This window comes from Pteropus medius, unplaced genomic scaffold, assembly GCF_902729225.1.
Source record: "Pteropus medius unplaced genomic scaffold, Ma_sr-lr_union100, whole genome shotgun sequence".
In the NCBI taxonomy this organism is placed as follows: Eukaryota; Metazoa; Chordata; class Mammalia; order Chiroptera; family Pteropodidae; genus Pteropus; species Pteropus medius.
This window is the reverse complement of record NW_024344253.1, coordinates 3,789,002-3,810,028: the sequence shown is the minus strand read 5'-3', so window position 1 is coordinate 3,810,028 and position 21,027 is coordinate 3,789,002. Positions and strand designations below refer to the sequence as shown.

Here is a 21,027-nt window from a genome sequence, read left to right as displayed (position 1 = left end):
TCATCAAAACATTACATACATTGAGACTAATTAAAAATTATTTCTACATATTTCTTCAACAAGCAAATTAACAATGTCAGTACTTTCATCAGTGAAATAGTACATAAAAGATTAAATATTTACTAAATTTAACTCATGAAACTATTCTTTATATACATACTTATGTTCTTTTCAAACTGAACAACTGTTCCTAAACTTCAGGGAAGTATGAGCCCTTTTTGGGAATCTCCCTAGAAAAATGTATTGTGAAAGAAAATTGTGCAAACAACTTCAGGGGAGCAGACCCAAGTTAAGAACTCCTGATATAGAATCACACACCTTACATAATTTACCCTAATTGTGTACTCCTCAAACAGACAACCTACTAGTTAGGCTTATGCTGGCTTCAGAGACAACACTGAAACAGCATTTCAAGAAAAAGAAAACTTTAACTTATTGTTAACCAAGTTTGTTTAGAATGGTTCATTTCCTGCAACTGTTAAAAACTAGTAAATCTGTTCTAACTTTTTGACAAATCATTAACAACTAACTAGTTCTGTTGATAAATATTAAAACTGGCTGATCAGGATTACAAAGGTGTCATTAGCAGAACAACAAAGCAAAATAATTTTATTAACATTGTCGAGCACTAGGAAGAAAACTGGAGGGAGTCGCAGGTCAGCACCATTGGCCAGGGATGTGAAATACTGTTCAGAGCGTGAACTGTATGTAGCCTCAGACACCTGACTTTGAATGAATTCACCCACTGGTGAAACACACACAGACTATCAAATGGCAATTTCACTCCCTTTCTTAAAAAATGTGCACAGTGGTGGTAGTTTGACCAATTATAAGGAGAGAGGTCAAAAGCAAATGCCATTTTAAAATCATTTCTATAACTTTATAAGTTATTCTTTTAAAAGTTATGTTTTTTATAGCTAGAATGGATTAAAATACAAATGCTGCAAAAAATTACCCTGACACTTATCAAAATAAAAACCACCTGATTACATATAGGAATAAATAAAGTTACAATAAAAGATTATCTAGAAATGTGCTGGTATACACATTTTCACTTTAAATATGTTTTTACCACTTTAATTCACATACTAGGCCTTGCAGGAATCAAAGATGCATAAACAAAGCCCCTATTCTAAAGGAGTGTCCAGTGCACTTAGAACAGAAAGTGAAAATAGCGTATCAAGATGATAAATGACAATACCCCCATGCCCAAAGCCCTCCAGAAAAGTTTTCATTTACTCTGTGTGCCCCCTTGAAAACATTGCTGGAGTAAAAATCTTATTTTGTGCCCCAAAGCAAGCTATGAATGCACTACAACTTTAATAAATAACAAGATAAAAACAGGACAAAAATAATTTCTTCCAAATTTCGAAGGATCTGCAATGAAAGCATCTGCTATCAAGTGAATCAAAACTCCAAAGAGAGATAACAAAACTGAACTTTATTATAAGGAAAAAGGTGTGTTTCTTGAATTGTTTTATTTTTATCTTTTGCAAAGAATACTGATCTTAAAATAGCATTTGCTTTTATAAAATACAACCTTTTGTTATTTGTATTTTGTAGATTTTATGAAGAATTTATAATATCAAGTCCTTAGAGTTGACAAAGGAAACCAGTATTCTTTCAAGCTATTTCTCTCCACATAGTAGTTCCTACCAACTTGGTCAAGAGCCAGAACTATCCATACATGATTTAATCAAATGTTTTACAATTAAACAAGTATAGCAAAAAGATCTTAGGACTTGAATATTGAAGTTTCTTCTTTCACTCAAATGTCAAATCTACGACATTTAAGAAATATGACAGTTAACTAAGAGTATATTTTGAAATTGTTTTATATGTCTCTAGCTTTCTAAATTTTAGCATATTGACTGGGCCATGTTCTGAAATGTCAAAAGAAAAAAAAAAATTATTTCAAATAAATTTAGCAAATCCTCAGTGGCAGCCTATTTACACATTTAGCACTGTGCCAGCAGTTGATCAGGACTCCAACAAAATATAAATAAACATGAAGTAAAAGGAACCATTTCTGCACACGTATTTCACCTTTCCTATCTATTTCAGAATCGGATATCGAAGAATGCAACAAAGACCAGAAAGTGTAGCAATGGAGAAATTACAGCATAAAAAAGTATATGCGAGTTATTTTCAATTAAAAATCCTATGTCCCCTGCTGGTTAACTACAGCACACTGCCTAAAGTTTATTGTGATGACAACTATTTCTAAAAAGCAAAATTTTTTCTTGCCCTCAATCTGTCTTCCTTTCAAAGTGTCTTCCTCTGATCCTCAGGCCATGATCGATTCCATTTGGTATTTTTTATTTTAAAATACACAAGGTAATTTTAAAACAACAGGGTGATTACTGTTTTTGAAAAAGTGTAGATTTCAGTCTAGGCCCAGGTGTCCTCCGTCAAGCTGCTGACTCGGAAAAGTGAACAGGACAGCCCACCTTCCAACAGTGTGAACCATTCTGAGAGCAGCTAAGAAGAGCAGGACACTAACCCAGAACCACGGGTAAGAAGAAAGCTAATCGCACTACGTGTCCCAGCGGGGTCGCCGCGCCAGATGCCACCCAGTTAGTAGCATATGGATGGGCAGAGACTGCTCCCAGCCCCTTCGAAAGCGCGGCGACGGTTTCGCGGGGCCTGGTGGCGGAGGCGAGGGGCTCGGTGGGTGGGCGGGAGGACCTGGCGTCAATTGCTCCCAGCAGCGGAGGCGCACGTGGGGCTCAAAGCCTCAGGCCTCCAGGGGCTGCCGGAGGGCGGGCGGCAGGTGCGGGAGAGGCCAGCGGCGCCTCCCGGCGCACGGGCCCCGGAGGCCGCAGGCCGGGCCGGAGAGGACAGATCCCGAAGCCGAGGCCCGGGGCCCGAGACACCATCGCCGCGGATGGGGTGGGGAGGCGGGGGCATTCAGGAGCGGCCAGAGGAGGCAGAACTGGGGCAGAAAGAGGCTGGATGGGGGGCCCGAGAGACGCTCCCCGGTGCGGTACCCAGCTCACCGTGCCTCCATCCTTAATGATGATCTTCTTGGCCAGCATGATACTGCGGTTCGCGGCCCGTTTCTTTTTCTTCCCCTGGGTCATTTTACCATCCTCGAGTCCTGGCGCTGCTGCAGCCACTCCCGGGACGGCCGGCCCCAGCGGCGAGTGCCGTCCCGCCACTACTGCCGGGCCGAGCCGCTCGGGGCGCCCGCCGCCATCTTGAGGGCCCGGCCTGCCTCGGGCGGCGCGTCACATCGTGCGATCCGCCGACGAGCCCGCCCCGCCCACGTGACACCGCCCCGCCCGCTCGGCGGCTCCGCGGTCGCGGCGCCGCGGGGAAGCCGGGAGGGAAGCGGGTGGGCGTCCCCAGGTTGCTGGCCGCCCGGAGACTGTATTTACGTTCACCGGCTCGCTTAATCCTCAAACAGCCCTGGGCGGTAGGGACCGTTAGAGTCCCCTTCACAAGCGAATAAATGTAAGTTTCTGTAAATTATCCGCTCAGGGAAATAGCACTGACAAACGGTTGTTGCATTGGAATTCTAGCCAGGCATCCTCAACTATCAGTGCTCCCTTCAACTGTGTTCTAAACAAAACGGGAACCGAAGGGGACAGTTGAAATCGTTTGCTAGAAATAAGGGATAAGTGAAGGAGTAAGGATAAACTGATATTTCAGAAATAGTCTTGTCCTTCTGGTCCTCCTAAGAGCTTTACTGGAACATGCCTGTTTCCAGCTCCCTCGTCCAGAAACCTTTTCCTTGTTCCCTGCCAATAAAAATTTACATAACCTGTCACACTTTGCAGTCCACTACCTGTTTTGCCATATTGTTTAAAAACCAATTTTAGTGGGGTGGGTGGGGTGGAGGGTGAAATGCTAGAAAGAACAATTGACACAAGTGGAATATGGGCTGCAGATTAAAGTATGACGATGTTAAGTTTTGATGTTCCTAAGTGTACTGTGTTACATAAAAGGATATCCTTTTCCTTAAGAAATATACACTGAAGTCTTAAGGAGTGAAGGGATGCGTGCTGCCTACCCTCAAATGTTTAAGAATAACACGTATATGTATGTGAAGAGGGGGAAACAGAGTGAAAGCAAAATGGCAAGATGTTAAAAATTAGTGAATTAGGGTATGATGGTTTTAAGATATGTTCACACATTCAATGATATTTTTCTCTAGAAGAGGTGGAGTCTAATTCCCCTCTTGAGTTGTGGGCTGGGCTCAGTGACTCTTTTCTAGCCAACAGAATAAAGAAGTGACAGCGCAGACTTCAGAGGGTAGGTCATAAAAGGCACAGCATCTTCCTGCTAGCTTCTATCATTCACTCTGGGCTCAAGTCTGGGGGAAGCCAGCTGCCATATGGATACTCAAGCCAGGAGTCCAGGAATTGAGGCCTCCTACCAACAGTGAGAGTTATCTTGGGTGCACATCCTCCAGTTCTTGTCCGGCCTTTAGCTGACTGCAACCCCTGCCAACATGACTAACTCCAAGAAACCCTGAGTGAGGACCACCCAGTGTAGCCACTCCTGGTTTCCTGACTCTCAGAAACTATAAGCGAAAAAGTACTTGTTTTACACCACTGAGCTTTGGAGTAGTTGTTACATGGCTATAGATAATTAACTAATACACAAGGTAAAGAGAATGTTCTTTGTACTATTCCTGCAACTTTTCTGTTAGTTTGAAAGTATTTCAGAATAAAATGTTAAAAAATTTGGTTTTCTGTTCCTTCTATGTACATAACTGACTAGAAACAGAAAACAAACCAATTTGCATGGAAAGAAAGGCATTTTAGTCTGATACTTCAAGTTACACTTTCCCATCAATAGATAAACTTATCATTTGTTTTAAACTATTATCTTGCTGAAACATTTTAGTTGAATTTTAACTTGAAATTCTTTAGAGAAAGTAATATGAGATGGATTTCATAAGTGAAGATATTGAGGGCTGATAAGATCATTTACTGTGTGGTTATTGTTTTTTTTATAGCCCCTCAAAATCTTACTTCATCCAGCTGCACCAGTTTTACCTTAAGAACTGATTATTGACCATTCATTCAAAAAAAAACATTGAATACTCACGTTTGTCAATTTTACTAGACACTGGTGATACATCAATAATAAGATATTATCTACATGGAGCTTGCATTATACTGGAGAATACAATTATAAAACAAACATAAAAGAAAGATAATTGCAGATTGTGATAAATGCTGTTAGAAATGATGTAATAAGAAATTTAACACAGTGAATGTCCAGAATGTCCCAGGTTTGTGCTAGAATAGTTGCAATAGTAAATGATAGAGATGAGTCTTGTTCTAACAGACTTATTATATATATACTGTGGCTTTGTGATTTGGGGTTGTAAAGATTCACAGACTTTACATTAAGAGGTTGATATGTCAGGTTTCTTTGGTTACAGTCAACAGAAACTAGCGCTAGCTTACATAAGCAAAAGGGAATGATTTGGAAGGATTTTGGGAGTTCCCAAAATTAGTGAGGTGGCCAAAAATCAGGCTTGGAAACACACAAGAATAAGGGTTTGGAAAGATGAGAACACTTCATGAGGCACCTTGGAAGGGAGAAGGATCCCTTAAAAAGGCAAGTGGCTAAAGAAACAAGATTGTATCACAGAATCCAAAAACCCCAAATGAACCATTTATTAAAGAAACTGCAGTTCATTACACTAACAGAAGAGGGCATTCTTTAACTATGAAATTCAGTCACCACATCCCTTAGCCCCTGTTCTTGCTAATCCAAGAAAATTCAACACATTTTATCAAGAACAGAAAAAGCCACTAAAAAACTTACAAGGCTTCAATAGAGAACAAAATGCAGGTTTCAAATATAGACAATAAATAGAGGAAAGATATATCCAACATTCCAATATGAATATCATTAAATAAGCATTTGCAGACATAAAAGGATTCAACAAATAAAAATTTCAAAACAGGAAGATCTGAAATGAGAGTCGATCAAACTCAGGTGATATACGGAAACAAAATAATCTAAAAAATGAAAACTACAGGGTTCCTAAGAGAATAGATATAAACGAAAGTAAGAAACAGGAGAGGAATAAATCAGCTATGAGAACAAAAGAGGGGAAAAAAGGATCAGAATGAAAATGATGTGAAAAAAATGATCTGGGCTTCCAGGCAAAAACCAACAACAACAAAAAACAATTAACATTTTCGGGGTGGGAGGATCAAGTGGTGCCAGACTTGACAATAACACCAGTCAACACAACAATAAGGCAACACTTCAAAAAACTCAAGGGAAAAAAACTCAAGGAAAGTGTGAGCTAAGGATTTTATATCTAGTCAAGCTATAAAGTAGGCTCTAGAAGAAATTTTAAACATGCCAGAATTGGGGGAATACTTTACCTACAATCCTTCCTTGAATACTTTACTAGAAGAGCTTCATCCAGTGAAAAGTTGATTGGGAAGACTTAAGCTAAAGTAGTGGTGGAAAGGATTAAATATATTCAAAATATTTTTAATTTTATAACAAAGGCAGGGACTAGAGTGAGAATATAGTGTGTAAACAATGTACTAATCAATAGAAAAAAGGCAACAAAAATTAGAAGATGTGTGAAAGGAGTAGCGTACGTAGCATTGGTTCATTGGTTATCACAAAGGCAGTTAGATGGGAGTCACAGAACATCATTTAAAGATGGCAAAATAAATAGTAGAAGCCTAGACAAGCAAAAAGGAGGCTCTAAGACATTACATAAAATGTTACCAGTATACATGTTCTAGTTTACACTAGAAAACAAAAAATTTTAAAAGCAAAGAATACACGCTATTACATAGTGAAAGAAACACAGTAAGAATAGCAATATACATAATTTATTTTTCAAAAAGAAACAAACTAGAAACTAAGATAATTAACTATAGGAGGTGGGTAGGAATAGGTTCTCTATGACAGCTAGACTTCTCTGAGTATATTTTTTATATAGTTTTAACTTTGAACCATGTAAAGGCTTCATATATTCAAAAAGTAAAAACTTTAAAGTAAATTCTAAAATTGAACACAAACAAATGAACCAATCCTATGACACTGATAACCAGCTGGAGAAAAAACAGATTTCCACTAACTTTTGAATGCAATACTCTGACTAAACATCCTTACTGGGCTATTATTCTAAGAAGAGAACTGCAATGAAACCTTAAATTTTATTCAGTATGTTTACCATTAGTAATATTGATATTATAATGCTGAAACATATACTACATAAAAAAATGTGAGCAAATACATGAATGTTATTTGGAACCAATATTTTAACTGTAAGAGAAAAGAGAGGCAAATATAAAATTAAAAAACCTTGTAATACTGAATTTTAATTGCAAATATCAATATGCTTTCATGATCTCTTAAAATTATTTCCTAGCTCTGGCCACTGAATTGGGCTAGAAGCAAATGGAGGCCAAATCTCATCCTCCATAAAAGGAACAGGGCTCCTTGGAGAAATAGCTGATATTCCAGATTTGGGATAGGAGGAGTACAAAGTGAGCCTGGGACATCTTGTCCTGGAAGCAAGGAGGAACTCACACTAATGCAGTCACATCTAAAAGACACATGAGGTAGTTTGCAGTGATTTCCACTGGCTACTGGCTCACAGTATGAACATAAAAAGCACTGTGTCTATAATTGACCGTATAATACATTGAGTAATTTGAAAACATAGTGATAGTTGAAAAAAGAGGGGCATTGAGGAGAAGGAGGGAAAAATAGTCTTTTAAAAATAGAATATAAACTAATGTAGAAAATTCGAGAACTAAAAATTTTTTGAATCTCAATGTAGTAAATTATTCAGTTAAGAATCATTAATAGATGCTAAAACCACTGAATAAAAGGAAACAATATTCTCATTGTACCAAAACATTACTCTAGAGATTATTAATTACTAAGGGGGAAAAATGACCTTTACAATGAAAGATCTGGTAGTCACCACCTTGACCAAATGACTGATTATCATCATTAATAATGAGACAATCTAGAATTACGTCTTCCCACGTAATATGTCATGGAGGAGGTGGGCCCACATCATGGAGAAAAACCCATGGGAGTACAAGAAAGGGTCTGCTAGACTAAAAGACAATCTAAAACAAAATATGAACCTTCACTGAATCCTGGTTCAAACCCAAAATAACTGTAAAAAGTCATTTTTTGAGACAATTGGAAATATCCGAATATGAACTCTGATGATACAATTGAATTGTTTTGAGTTTTCTTAAGTACGATAATGGTATTGTGTTTAATTAGAAAAATGTCCTAACTTTTAGATTAAATATGCTGAAGTATTTAAAAGTAAAATGTTCTGATAAAGCTAGTATAGCAAAATGTTAATATCTGTCGAATTTAGGTGGAGAGTCAGTGGGTATGCCATTCTTTCAACTTCTATGTATGTTCAAAATTTTTCAAAATGAAAAGCTGGAGAAAATTTTAAAAAATTTTTGGATGTCTTTAACAGGCCCACTTCGTAAGAACATGTGGATAACCCATGAATTTTTCAAAGCTAAAGTGGCACAATCTGACAGCATGATTGAAGATTTTAAAATAGTAATAATATTATAAAAACAAAATATTCAAAATAAAAACAAATCTATTCTATACAGCAAATGGATACAAATAGTATAAAGTACTGGAAAATTTGGGCATTATGCTTATAACGTCCAAAGTAAGCTTCAGGTTTTAAAATTCTAGAATTCATAGCAATACTTTTGAAATAGTCATAAAATGAAACATGGGCTCACCTCTGTCATGACTTTTTGTAATTAGTCAAACAAGAAATATTACTCTACCTTTGCAATACTATTTAGAAAACCAACTGAAGCAGCTTGAATATATTAGAGAAAGCATTTAGCATCATAATTTTTAACTGCTGTAATTACTATCCAAGCAGAATAAAATAGAATATAAGAAAACTTTATCCTAAAGGAGAAAACTTAAACCCTCAATAATTAGAAATCATGCCTGAATATGCAGTGTCTTTTAAAAGGGTAAACATATAAACAAAGATATTCACTTAAAAATACATCAGTGAATTTTGATTTAGCACATTTAACTAAACCTCTCACTCCACATTTAAATCACATTTTAACAAGAGTACATTTTCAGATGATTATTCCAAAACACTATAACAACTTTCATCATTCTTTTAAACTTTCAGTGAGATCTACTTCAAAAAGGATGGAAGTGTACATCTTGGGTAAACTCTTTATTTCCAAAGGAAAACCGTATTGTTTTAAAGAAGTTATTTTAGCATATTAGAAATCCTAAAGAAATAAATGTAAGTAAATGCATAAATGAAAAACTGATTAGATCCAATAGAAGGCCGATACTTAACCCTAGTAAAGGATGACCAGAAATGTAGACCTAATAAACAGAGAAGCCCTACTGTGAGCCAGAGTAACAACTGGATCAGTCTTAGTCTATTAATTCTTCTTTATAATAGTGATAGTTAATGGTAATTTAAAATTAGCTCAAAATTGTATATTAATATACAGCATAAAGTTTACAATTTTTTAAATTTGTTGATCTTTAAGATATTCCAGCATTAAAAGTTGTCATTAAACATCAGAACTGAAAATTAAATGAATACTATATGTGCTATTTAGCACTGTATCTGATTATAACCATGTTTTTCTACTATTGAGTCATGTTTTATTCAGAATCGCTTGACAAAATTTCTGAAATTAAACATGACAATGTATAAAGGCCTTTTTAAGCAATTGTCATTGCTTGTGTCATCCTCATTAGTTGAGGAGAATATGTATAGAGAGATGAATGGTCACTTTGTAGTAAGGAATTTGGCCTTACCCATGCAAAGAAAGTGCTGGCTTACATCTTTAGGAGGTCCCAGTGATGAGTGTCTTTGTTATTCCTGGTTGGCCCCTCAGACCACATCTGATTATTTATACTAACAAGGTGACTCAGGGTGAGCCCCTAGAGCCTGATGTTAGCCAGATCTCCAGGGAGGGGTAGGGAGTAGAGAGTGAGTTTATCCCCATGTGCAAAGAACCAATCAATCATGCCAAGTAATAAAGCTTCAATAAGAATCTGACAGCAAAGCTTGGGGGAGCTTTCCTGTTGGCAGTCTTCTTTGTGTACTATTATACACTGTGGCCAGGAGTAGATAACACTGTCCATGACTCGATGGGGAGCAGACAACTTGGAAAGGATGACTAGTGTTTGGCTCCTCCCTTAGATTCAGCCCTTGTTTCTTTTCCTTTGGCTGATTCTACTTTGTATCCTTTTTCTGTAATAAATGGATTGTGAGTATAACAGCTTTCAGTGACTTCTATCTTTCTAGTGAATTATCAGACCCGAAAGTGTATTTGGGAAACCCCTGCTTTTGCAGTCACCAAGATACTCTCCACTATAGTAGAATTTCAAATCTTTGTAATTTGAAGGTAATTATTTCCTCTTTGCTATTTTCCCTTCTGGAGTGTTTATGTCATCAGTCCTGCTTGAAGGAATTCCCTTTTTAGGAACAGTGAAAGACTGTTATGATTACTACTGCTGGTCATTATCTGACTCCGCTGAATTGTAGTAACTGCTATAAGATTTAGAATGAGGTGTATTTGCATAGCACTTGGATTCAAGGAACATGATATACAGTATTTTCAACAAAAGAAGAATTCCAATACAAAAAAAATTAAAGAAGCTCTTTTTATGAGAAGATACCAAAGAAAAGTATGCATTTTTAAAATGCTGATATTCTTATTTTAGTGATCTTTTAAAATAACTAAAGTATTCTCTACAAGGTTACTTCCTCTATATTGCTTATCATTTGATCCCTATGCATTGAATTGATACACAGAGAAGAAGCAATTATATTCAAATTATGAAGAAAATATATAGCAACTACTATAAATACTTAACCATGAGGCTAGCAAACAGATAATTAATTTAAAACAAGTTTTAGGCTATTATCATCATACAGGTAGAGAAATTCTAACTAGTTTAAATAAAACCCAGTCTTTTATGCTAGAGCATAGGCTAGAAAAAAAGACTCCATGTGATAAAAGTAACTAGAAAGGTAGGGAAAAGATCAGTGAGTCATTTTTTGATATATACAGAGGAGACTAATTCATTGGTCAAATCAGACACAGGTGAATAGGGAACAAAGGAAATATTCGAAAAAATTTATATAGTTAATTATGAAAAAACCTATTTCCGTAAATCTACTAAATAATAACTGGATACCAAAAAATGACAAAGAAAATGTCAATTTTAAAAAGCCATTTAACAAAAGACCAGTTTATATAGTCCTTTGAATTACACCATAAAAAATTTAAATATACAAATTATATTCCCAAACCCAAAAGAATCTTTCAAACAAATAAAATACAGACATATAGACAAATTCAGAACCCAAATCATTAAAAATATTTTTTAAATCACAGTAAATTATATCTTGTAATAAGAAATAAAAAATGACAGTTATATACAATTGTTAAAGTTTCAAAAGCTCAATGATGGAGCAATGATGCCATAATTTATTTAAATAAGCACTATTCTCTAACGCTTATATACTCATTTTAATATTCTGTTAGATAATAGATATAAAGAGCAAATGTTGAAAAACTAAAACATTGAATTATAGTTATTTTTAAAACATCCTAATTTTGCCCATGTGTCCGAAGTTGTGAATTACAGTAATATCTTATAGAAAAGTCAGGTATTTTGGTAAAGCAAGGCACACAGGACCAGAGTTTGATAACAGTTGTTTTTTCTTTGGTCCTATAATTTAAATATGCTACATATCTTAGAGAGCCTTAAGATGACTGTCAATATAGCATAAATAATTTTTATAAACCTTTTCTTATGTAAAGCATGCATCTATATGTAATTAAATATTATAACAATGAAAGTGTAAATACGAGTAATGCTAAACCCTGTTTTTTTTTAAAAAAAAAATCAGTTGAATGACTATACAATGACATTTTAAAAGTCCAATAATTTGATATGTAGGAGAAATATCAATTCTTAAGAATAGTCAGCATTGCATTATGTCTACTGAGCACAACATCAATTAGTTTCAGATTCTTTCTCCTTGAAATCTAGTTTACATATCAAACTACTTTTCCTTCTATGAAATTGTGACATTCAATATATATTGATGTAAACATTTAAATTTTGCATCTCTAAACTACATTTTCTACCATAAAAGTAGCCTATAACTTCTCTAAAATCATTTATTACAGAACTGATAACATTACTGTGTTGAAACATCTACATGTGGCATTTCAAACTTTTATTTCTAAATACCATATTCTTAACTTTTAATAGAATATCAATTGGCACTTTCCTCCCATGAATTAGCACATTTTTATAATGAATAAAGTAGTTGAGAGATAAGTAAACTTTAAAAAGTATAAGAATTTAAATGCTCAAGGTGTCATCATTATAAAAGGTTAATACAATAAGGCTTTTTTGGAGGTCATCAAAACATATCGCACACAAGAAAATGGCATTATCTGTATTATAACATGACAAGATATAGATTCATCTTTTGAAATATGACTATTTCTTTATGAATTAAAAATTATAAACTACACAACCCAATCTCTAATAACATTTTCAAACCTACTAACTGGAAAAGCAAAATACAATAAAAAATTGCTTTGAAAATATACTTTAGACTATTTTCTCCTTACAACTCTTGATTACAATTTTATAAATTTTCTTGGGAATCTTTAAAATTGTGTTATTTTGGACACCTGAAAATATTTTATTACTGTACTAACATGTCTGATATCCAATCATGCCCTTCTATCATTTTTTGAATTGTTAAAATAGGGACAGATTAAACCTGAATTAACAATTAATTGTGAATGCCTACTGATTAATACATAAGTACCTAACCAGTACTTCTTGTGGACTGAACATAAATCTTTACATTTAATCTCAAATTCTGTGCATTTGCAAGATTTAGATTTCACTTAGCAGTAGGTAATAAGACGTAAGTCTGAGTGTTGCCACAGTCTAAAAACACTATGCTCGAAATGTGGTAAAGTTATTAAGCAAATATGTGAACAGGTATTTTTACTTGGCCATTGAAAATCATTAAGTCAAGTTTCCAGAAAATTTACTTGGTGACATTTTGGAATCACCAGCAAAATGATTTAAAATATTTTGTAATTTTAACACATTTAAACTCTGAATGAAATAGATTAAGCCTGTGTCTTATAAAGACTAGGACTGCATCAGCAGAGTAACACAGCCCATCCTAATTAGCCAAGAGTACCCAAGTTTGTAAAATAGTATTTTTGAGCCAAATTCTGTTCGACAAAATCCATTAGAATGACATAAAAATATTTACTTTTTACAGTTTTTATACCATTAGAACAGAAAACTTTAAAAAATATGTAAAATATGAGTGAAAGAAATCAAATACTTCTTATACTCAATGGGTAATTTTGTCTAGCAGATAATGAAATTAAACCTACATTCTGATTTTTTTGCCCAATCCATCTTATCATTTCTGCTATATTTTCTCTCCCGTGAGCCAAGTTATTAAATAACTTGTATAATTGTAACCTCAACTCTAGTGCTAATCAAAGTGGAAAAGAAACCACTATTTAAAGCCCAGCGGTGGCTTCTCCCCAGCAGCTGTGGTAGGGCCACAGAAAGGGAACTTGGAACTCAGCTAGCTCTCCCAGACATGTGATCAGAGTGTTCCTGGGTTTATGAGAGGCCCATGAAGTTCTGCTGAGCAGCCCTGAATTTATAGATATAGTGCTATTTAAAATAACGTAATATCATGGCAACCTGGAATGTCTCCAAGAAAAGTCATTTTGGTCTCAATTCATTGATATCAGTCATACTAACTTTTTGGTGTTTTTTGTCAACAGTTGTAGATTAAAGGAAGTTTTTACAGATCAATGAGTAAAATACTCATTTAAAAACATTCTAATTGTATACAGTACATGCTTTGATAGTTCAAAATTCTCCAGATGGAGATATTAGATAATAATTTTAAATTATTAAATGAGTATTTAATCTCTTTAAATTACATATTAAAACTTTACTGGAAATTTACACACAGAATTTAATTTAAAGTAATACTAAAGATTTATTTGATTTACAGAAAAGAAATGCAATTAAGAGGATAAGGACAAAACTCCATTAGCGTAGAGGTCACTGGCTATTATCTAGCCAGAGAGCCTCCGGATTGCTTTCAGCAGTTTTGAAAGAGTAAAAGATCTTAACATGTAGATGGAGAAACAGATGTGTATATTTCTCTACATTAAATTTAAATATGAATTTTTATTCTCTGACAAATCAGACTCAGAATGTTACTTTACCAATTCTTTTGTAAGTGAACAAATAACATTTAGCAATCCTTTGCTTAGTAATCTTCTGTATAAATATAAAAATCTCAGCTACATGAAAATGATATTAAGATCAAACTTCTATTTCTTCACAGCTTTATAGGTAATTATAATTTTCAAACTTTGAATATTCCACATAATTTGATATATCTGTACAGAAATAGTAAGATTAAAAAACATTTAATAAGATTAAATAGATCTAATTTGCAGAAATTGATATCTGGCATTTGTTGTTTGTGTGCTCTTGCAAAGAGTGCATAGGACATTTATTTCTGCAGCAATCAAAAAGGTAAAATATTTTTTAAATTCAGATTTCAAGTTTCCTCCAATAATTCTAATCCCTGGAAATACTTTCAAGTTTTGATTTCTAGATGCAATAGGAATTTTGTTACATATACACATATTTTATCCTTAAACATTTATATTTTCAAACCATTTGAACAATATAATCAGATTCAGCATGATACCTTCTTAGAATCTGTAGAAGTCTTCTGTTAGGCTTAATGTTGAGATTCCTAGTGCACCATTGTGAAAACCCATTAAAGACAATATTCGACTATGCTTTAGTGGGATTTCCTGCAGGTTTGGGATCATAACCATATAGGAAAGTCGCTGCTATTACAAGGATGGCTCCAAGGAAAAAGACACTAAATAGATGAAGAAAAAATATAAAAGAAAAAATTGAATTAAAAGCAAAACAAGTTCCTTCTCTTCCTTTACTATACAAACAAGTATAATTTGGAAAAAAAAAATGTTCCTGTAATATGGCTAACAAATATAGTCTACTTAATACATTCCAAGTATTCAGCTAAGTGTTTTACATGCATTATTTCATTTAGTTCTCACAACAACCCCATGAGGAAGTAGTAGTACTGTCTTCATTTTTCAATATGTAAGGAAACAGGTTTACAAAGTAGCTTGCTTTAAGTCCCACAACTCTAAGCAGCAGATGGAATTCAAATCCAAGTATGTCTGACTCCAGAGCCTGCATGTCCATTCACTTCACTATACTGTCTCCCAAAGGTGTTTTAAATGTATTTCGTCTTAATATGTCTTTTGCCTACGATACATTGAATAATAAGATCTCAATTTTTTTTTAATATTTGAAAATATAAAAGGGAAAATTGCATTCTTTTCAAACCAAAGTGAAGTTCAGTTTAAAATCCAAGGTAGTAATAAGCAAAACTCAGCACCAATTTTTATAGGATGCTTTATAAAGGGAAATAAGATTAAATACAGGAGACTTACTTTATTTTACCTATCCATAGATATAATGCCTTTCTATAATTTGGAAATGAACTTAAACTGGTACTGGAACCTACACTGGACATAAGCTGGAATGCCAATCTTAACTTTTAACAGGTATGTTCTTCAAAATGCTCCTACAGGAACATGAATTGGTCTTGGTTTAAAAGTTTCTATTGACAGTTCAAAGTCACACCCCTACCTTAAAAACAACAAACAAAACATTTCCTCAGGAAAGGAAAAAGATCACTAATTCTTATTGAAAAAAAGGGCCCAACCTAAAGTGGTCCCTCCAACCTCATCTCCCACACTCCATCCCTCTCAGTCTATATAATTCAGCCACTCCATTCAGTGAACACAACGTGTCTTTCAGGACAGTGTCCTTATAAATGATATCTATTGCCTGCAATACTCCTTCTCCCAAGAAAATTGCTTATTCGTAAAACTCAGGTCTAACGTCTCTAAGATTCACTCCCCTTGGCAGAGTTACTCTATGACAACACTTACAATACTGTATTAAATAATACATTATTTCCAATTCTGCTCTCCTGCTCAACCATGTGCTCCTCATTTAATGTTGCCTAGTATAAGGAGCACAATAATTATCTGTTATGATAAACATCTAGTGTTGACTTGATGCAAATGGGCAACTTTTCAAAAGCCTCAGATGCAGGTATACATATAAGATTAAAATAACAAAACTTTCTACAATGTATCTTGAAGAAAATTACTACCATAAGAATATTTGGTAATTATTAACACTTTGGATAAGCTTCTGACTGGAAACTGCAGTCATTATGACCTTTTCTTAGCTTTCTGGAACTCTGGAATTGTGTAAAATCATATGCTTAACTGAAAAGTTTTCTGATCCAGCTTCCTATCCACTCCAGATATCCATTCTCTACTATCTCTAACAGGACCTACTAGTATACGTAATAATGCCAGGAAACCTCTGCTTCTCAAGGCAGCTATTTTTCCATGTTTCTGAGAGAAAAAAATTTTGTTAAAAAAATTAGGAAAAAAAACTATCAGAGTTTAATGATTATTTCAAAGATTTGAACCCCCTCTTTCTAACAGAATTGTATCTATACGTCCATGGCTGCATTGATCGTACTGTGATAATGACACTACAGTCCCGGGGCTCCTGCTTCACCCACCATTCCTTTTAAAATTCTTGTCCAAACAACTATTCTTCCTGCCACCGCCTAATAGTTTTTTCATGAGCCACCTTCTTTCTATAAACTGCCTACTTCAAGAATGTCTCCCAGGTTTAGCTCTATAAATTCTGCACTTTAAAATGTCATTATATGACTTATTTTATAACTTAGTAACAGTTTTATATGGCTTTTATATCACCTTTTGTATGACCTTTTACTTTGGGGAAAAACCCATTCAGATCTATTGGGAAAATTCTAGCCAGCCAAATTGATATAAAAAGCTTTCCAGTGGAAGATTCTTTTGTGCATTTAGTTTGAAACATTTTTTAAAAGATAGTTAAATGGATCTTTTACTATATTTCTGATCAGATCTTATGAAGAATTCTTACTTTTCTATATACTTTTGGAAATTTAAAGAAATAAAAAAGATATTACCTTGTGGGCACAAAATCTTGTAGCCAAAAATAGGATATCAGTGTTGATAATATTATGGATAAAGAGGTCGCAAATCCTTTTAAAATATTATCCGCATATTTTATAACAGCAGCTATTACAAGGCCTCCAAGTGCCTGCAGAAGTTTTAAAGGTTATTTTAAAACACAAACATATATAAAACTACTTTTCAAAACAATTACTCAATGAAGCTTTAATCCTATTGTAGTAGGTGATTTTTACTAAATATCTCTTATAACCAATAGTCTTCTAGGTTTTGTTCAATAGCCCTTTTATTTCTAAAGGTAGATAAAGTAACTAAGAGCGTAACCTGCAGTTCGTTATAGTGAACTTTGACCAAATTACAAATAAAACATCTATCCTCATCCAACTTAGTAATTAAACATCACTTGCTCAGATAAACATGAGAAGATTGGTCACACCGATTAGTGAAATACTTTTACTTCTGATTCAAAATGAAGTGTAACTTGAAAGTCATTTTACTAGTCTTTCAATAGTTTCATAACTTCACTTTCTTTCTCTAGTTTCTCTTTATTGTAAAGCCACCTTTCATTGCTGTCAGATTGCTTTTCCTAGAGCACAGTTTTAATAGTTCCCTTTAAGAGTACAGAAAGAACTCTCTACCAAATCTCTCTCAAATTCCAATTGTGGTTACTTAAATAATGAGATTTTACCATATCTCATAGTTTTGTTTTCTGCCAAACCCTACTTAGCAGCTCCCAAATCTGGGTTACCCACTTTAACAACTTCCACTGCACATCTCAAATGACAGAAGCTTTTTTAGAGAAAGTAACAATTGAGATTACTACAAATTGATATTTGAATTCAAATACTTCGCAATGTTCTCATTTGTCTATTTACTCCCTCTTGAATCTGTCAGTAATCTTTTTTACTGAAGTCTTCAGCCACTTCTTAAGAGGGCTTCCCTCTTGTTAGGATGAAAGCCATCGTACATAAACTCTCCTGACTTACCCTATCTCTACTTCAAATTTCCTCTGAATTTTCACTTATCATTGTCTCCTTTTATCTTAAAGACAGAAGTATCCTTCCTGCTTTCAAAACAGAACTATCCTTTGCCAATTTCACCCACCTTCCATAGGAACATTGCTCCCTACAGAAAGCCTCTGTGAGGGCAGTGACTTGTATCTTCATCTTTATATCCTCCAGTCTCAGTAAGTATTTTCTGGAGATGAAATTACTCAGCCCTTGAACAATTTCAAATTATAAACTGAAGTAATATGACAAGAATGTTCAAATATGTAACTACAATATGAGGCTATAAACTGTTACAGATTTAAATATATAGAACTGCTTCTTGAGCCTTAATGGAATGACCACAGACTTCCTATATAACAATTGTAGAAAAATCAAAAGTTGCCCTCAGCTTCAACTCTTTTATTCTTAAACTTGCATTTTAATTATGTTAAATTTAAACACCACGGAGTTCATTCATGTTCCCTTTCAAAGTAAGTTTTCATTGTGGCATTAAGATCAGTTCTATTTTAACTCCCCTGAATAAACTAGATATAGTGAGAGCACTAACAGGAGAGAATTTTCCTCACATCCGTCAGTAACTACTTTGATTATATTAAAATAAAGTTTATTAGCATTGAATATAAAACTTTAAATGCTTTACCTGAAGAACAACAACTATCCAGGTCATTCGGTTATATCCTTGAAAAAATCCATTTTTTGATACCAGTTCTCCATCATAAATGTATACACCCATTAATCCAAATATACTCCCAAAGAAACCTAAAAAAAAAAAAGAATGTTTATGTCATTTAGTTTCTCTGGGGAGATATTTGTCCACTGGCATTCCAAATAATTTTATACTTTTTTTGATAAAATTTGACTACCTTTAAATTTTTATATTTGGACATTCATATGAACTTAACAAAAGCATATTTAGTACTATATTATGACTGTAAGACATAGACATGAGAATATAAAAAAGAACAGAGATTACCAATCTCGGAGCATTAAAAAATATAGAATGCATAAATTACATGACTATATGCCTGTCTTATTCAAATATTTATAAAAGGCATATTTCAGTGTATCTTGTATCTTCCTATTGCTAGATCTAGATTTTCATATATTTACATTCATACCTGCATATATAAAGCTCAGTTATGTGGCACAGCTGTTTTCCTTATTAAAAAGTTCTGAAAATACAAAAAGTAATATCCAAAAAAATCAGAACTAAGAAAAAGTCATAGACAGCATCAGAATCTGTCATTACTGAAGTCTTATTATTAGTGAGAACATATTATCTTATTCATTGCTGAATCCCTTACCTCTCCACAGATCTCATCATATGACTACTGGATTTAAGAGATTCCGGGAACAATCCTCAATTATGAATGATGTTATAGATGTCTACAGGGGCCACATGTTAGGGGCAGTCTCTGGCAAGATATATATATATATATATACTAAGAGTGCAAGGTGAAGCAACTTTTTTGATAAAGCTATAACTAATCAAAGTATTCCACAATGGAAAGAAACTGAAAGAGATGTGAAATGTTCTTTCCGAAATTTTCTTTATGCCAACTCTACCATTTTAATATGTCTAATTTAGAACAATGCTGGCATAATACAAAATTACAAAAGTAAATACTTCCAAAGATATTATTTTTTTATTATAAAAATAAAACTCGATAATTACAAAATAAATGCATATAGTACAGAAGGGTACATACATGTTATTATGTACAAATTTACTGTATTACTTCTATCTATTGCATAATATTCCACTGTATAAGTAAAAATATGAAATATATATATAATACCATGTGCCAAGAATTGTTCTGAATGCTTTATGTATGTTAACGCACAACAACCCTATGAAGTAGATACTTCTTTGTGCATTTTGTAGATGAAAAAAAGAAACCACAGAGAGGTTAAATAAACTTGCCCAAGCTCGCACTGCTGCTAAGTGACAGACTCCAGATTGAATCCATGCAGTGTGGCGCTGGAGATAATGATCTTAACCTCTGCACCATTTAATCACATTGATAATTTATTTAACCAGTCTTCTAAATGTTTTCTGTTTTTTACAATTGTAACCAATGCTGAAATGAATAACCTGGACATCTATATTTGTGTTCTTGTGCAAGCATATCTGTAGGATAAATTCTTATCCAGATATGGAATTTTTACATTAGTCTTTATTTATTTAAAATTTTGTTAAATTCTCCCAAATTGAGCTCCAATGAGGTAATATCAATCTATACCCATAACGACTACAAGTAATAAGAATTCCAGTTTCTCTACTCTCTAACACTGGAGCTTTTCAATTTGCTAACCTTTGAAAATTTGATGTTTGAAAAATGTTATACATTGTTTTATGTTTTTGTAATTTTGAGTTATCTATAACTTATGTATCCATTTCAAAACTTTGAGTCATCTTACCATTAGATTGTGCTATGAGGTCAAACCAAAGAATAAGAAATCCATGAAGTACCAGAGAATCATCAGTTCTGACCAGTCTTTTAGTTTTTTATTGAATTATCTTATAATTCAATAAAATGTTGGGCAACTCACGCAAACCTTTGATATTTCTTTCTTTTCTGATATTTGCATATTTATGTAAACAGCTGACATCAGCATTTAGTAAACATTTTATGTGTATTATCGGATTTAATCCTTACAGCAACATATGAAGTATTATAATTAATTACACTTTATAGGTGAGGAAATATGTAAGTTATTTGGAACATCTTCTGAGAAAAACATAGCAACCAAGGATAAAGTTATTAAGGCTCCAAATGGTGAGGAGAGAAACTGGGTACAAAAACTTTTATGTCACAGACTTAAAATTCTATTTTCTTGAAAAAAAGGTATTCATT

General features: G+C 33.9%; 2 protein-coding genes and 1 long non-coding RNA gene across 5 annotated transcripts in view; 1 reads left to right on the top strand and 2 right to left on the bottom strand.

Annotated features, from left to right (window-relative positions):
* Positions 1-3,235, bottom strand: part of SLC71A1 (solute carrier family 71 member 1) — a 29,301-nt gene extending 26,066 nt beyond the window's left edge. The window contains exon 1 of the mRNA XM_039869562.1: positions 3,000-3,235. Coding sequence (XP_039725496.1) covers positions 3,000-3,083 — 84 coding nt within the window. The 5' untranslated portion in view covers positions 3,084-3,235. The remainder of the gene's footprint in view (positions 1-2,999) is intronic.
* LOC120607840 (uncharacterized) lies at positions 1,840-19,827 on the top strand. The gene is made up of 3 exons (XR_005654247.1): positions 1,840-2,515; positions 15,587-15,680; positions 19,484-19,827. It is a non-coding gene; the product is annotated as an uncharacterized LOC120607840 (long non-coding RNA).
* The window catches only part of SLC35A3 (solute carrier family 35 member A3), a 29,607-nt gene continuing 19,788 nt past the window's right edge, over positions 11,209-21,027 (bottom strand). For 2 of the 3 annotated variants that reach the window (XM_039869568.1, XM_039869567.1), the window contains 3 exons: positions 18,810-18,928; positions 17,156-17,289; positions 11,209-14,965 (listed from right to left, as the gene is read on the bottom strand). In XM_039869568.1, coding sequence (XP_039725502.1) covers positions 14,875-14,965; positions 17,156-17,289; positions 18,810-18,928 — 344 coding nt within the window. In that variant the 3' untranslated portion in view covers positions 11,209-14,874. The remainder of the gene's footprint in view (positions 14,966-17,155; positions 17,290-18,809; positions 18,929-21,027) is intronic. The other variant, XM_039869569.1, reaches the window with a different exon arrangement.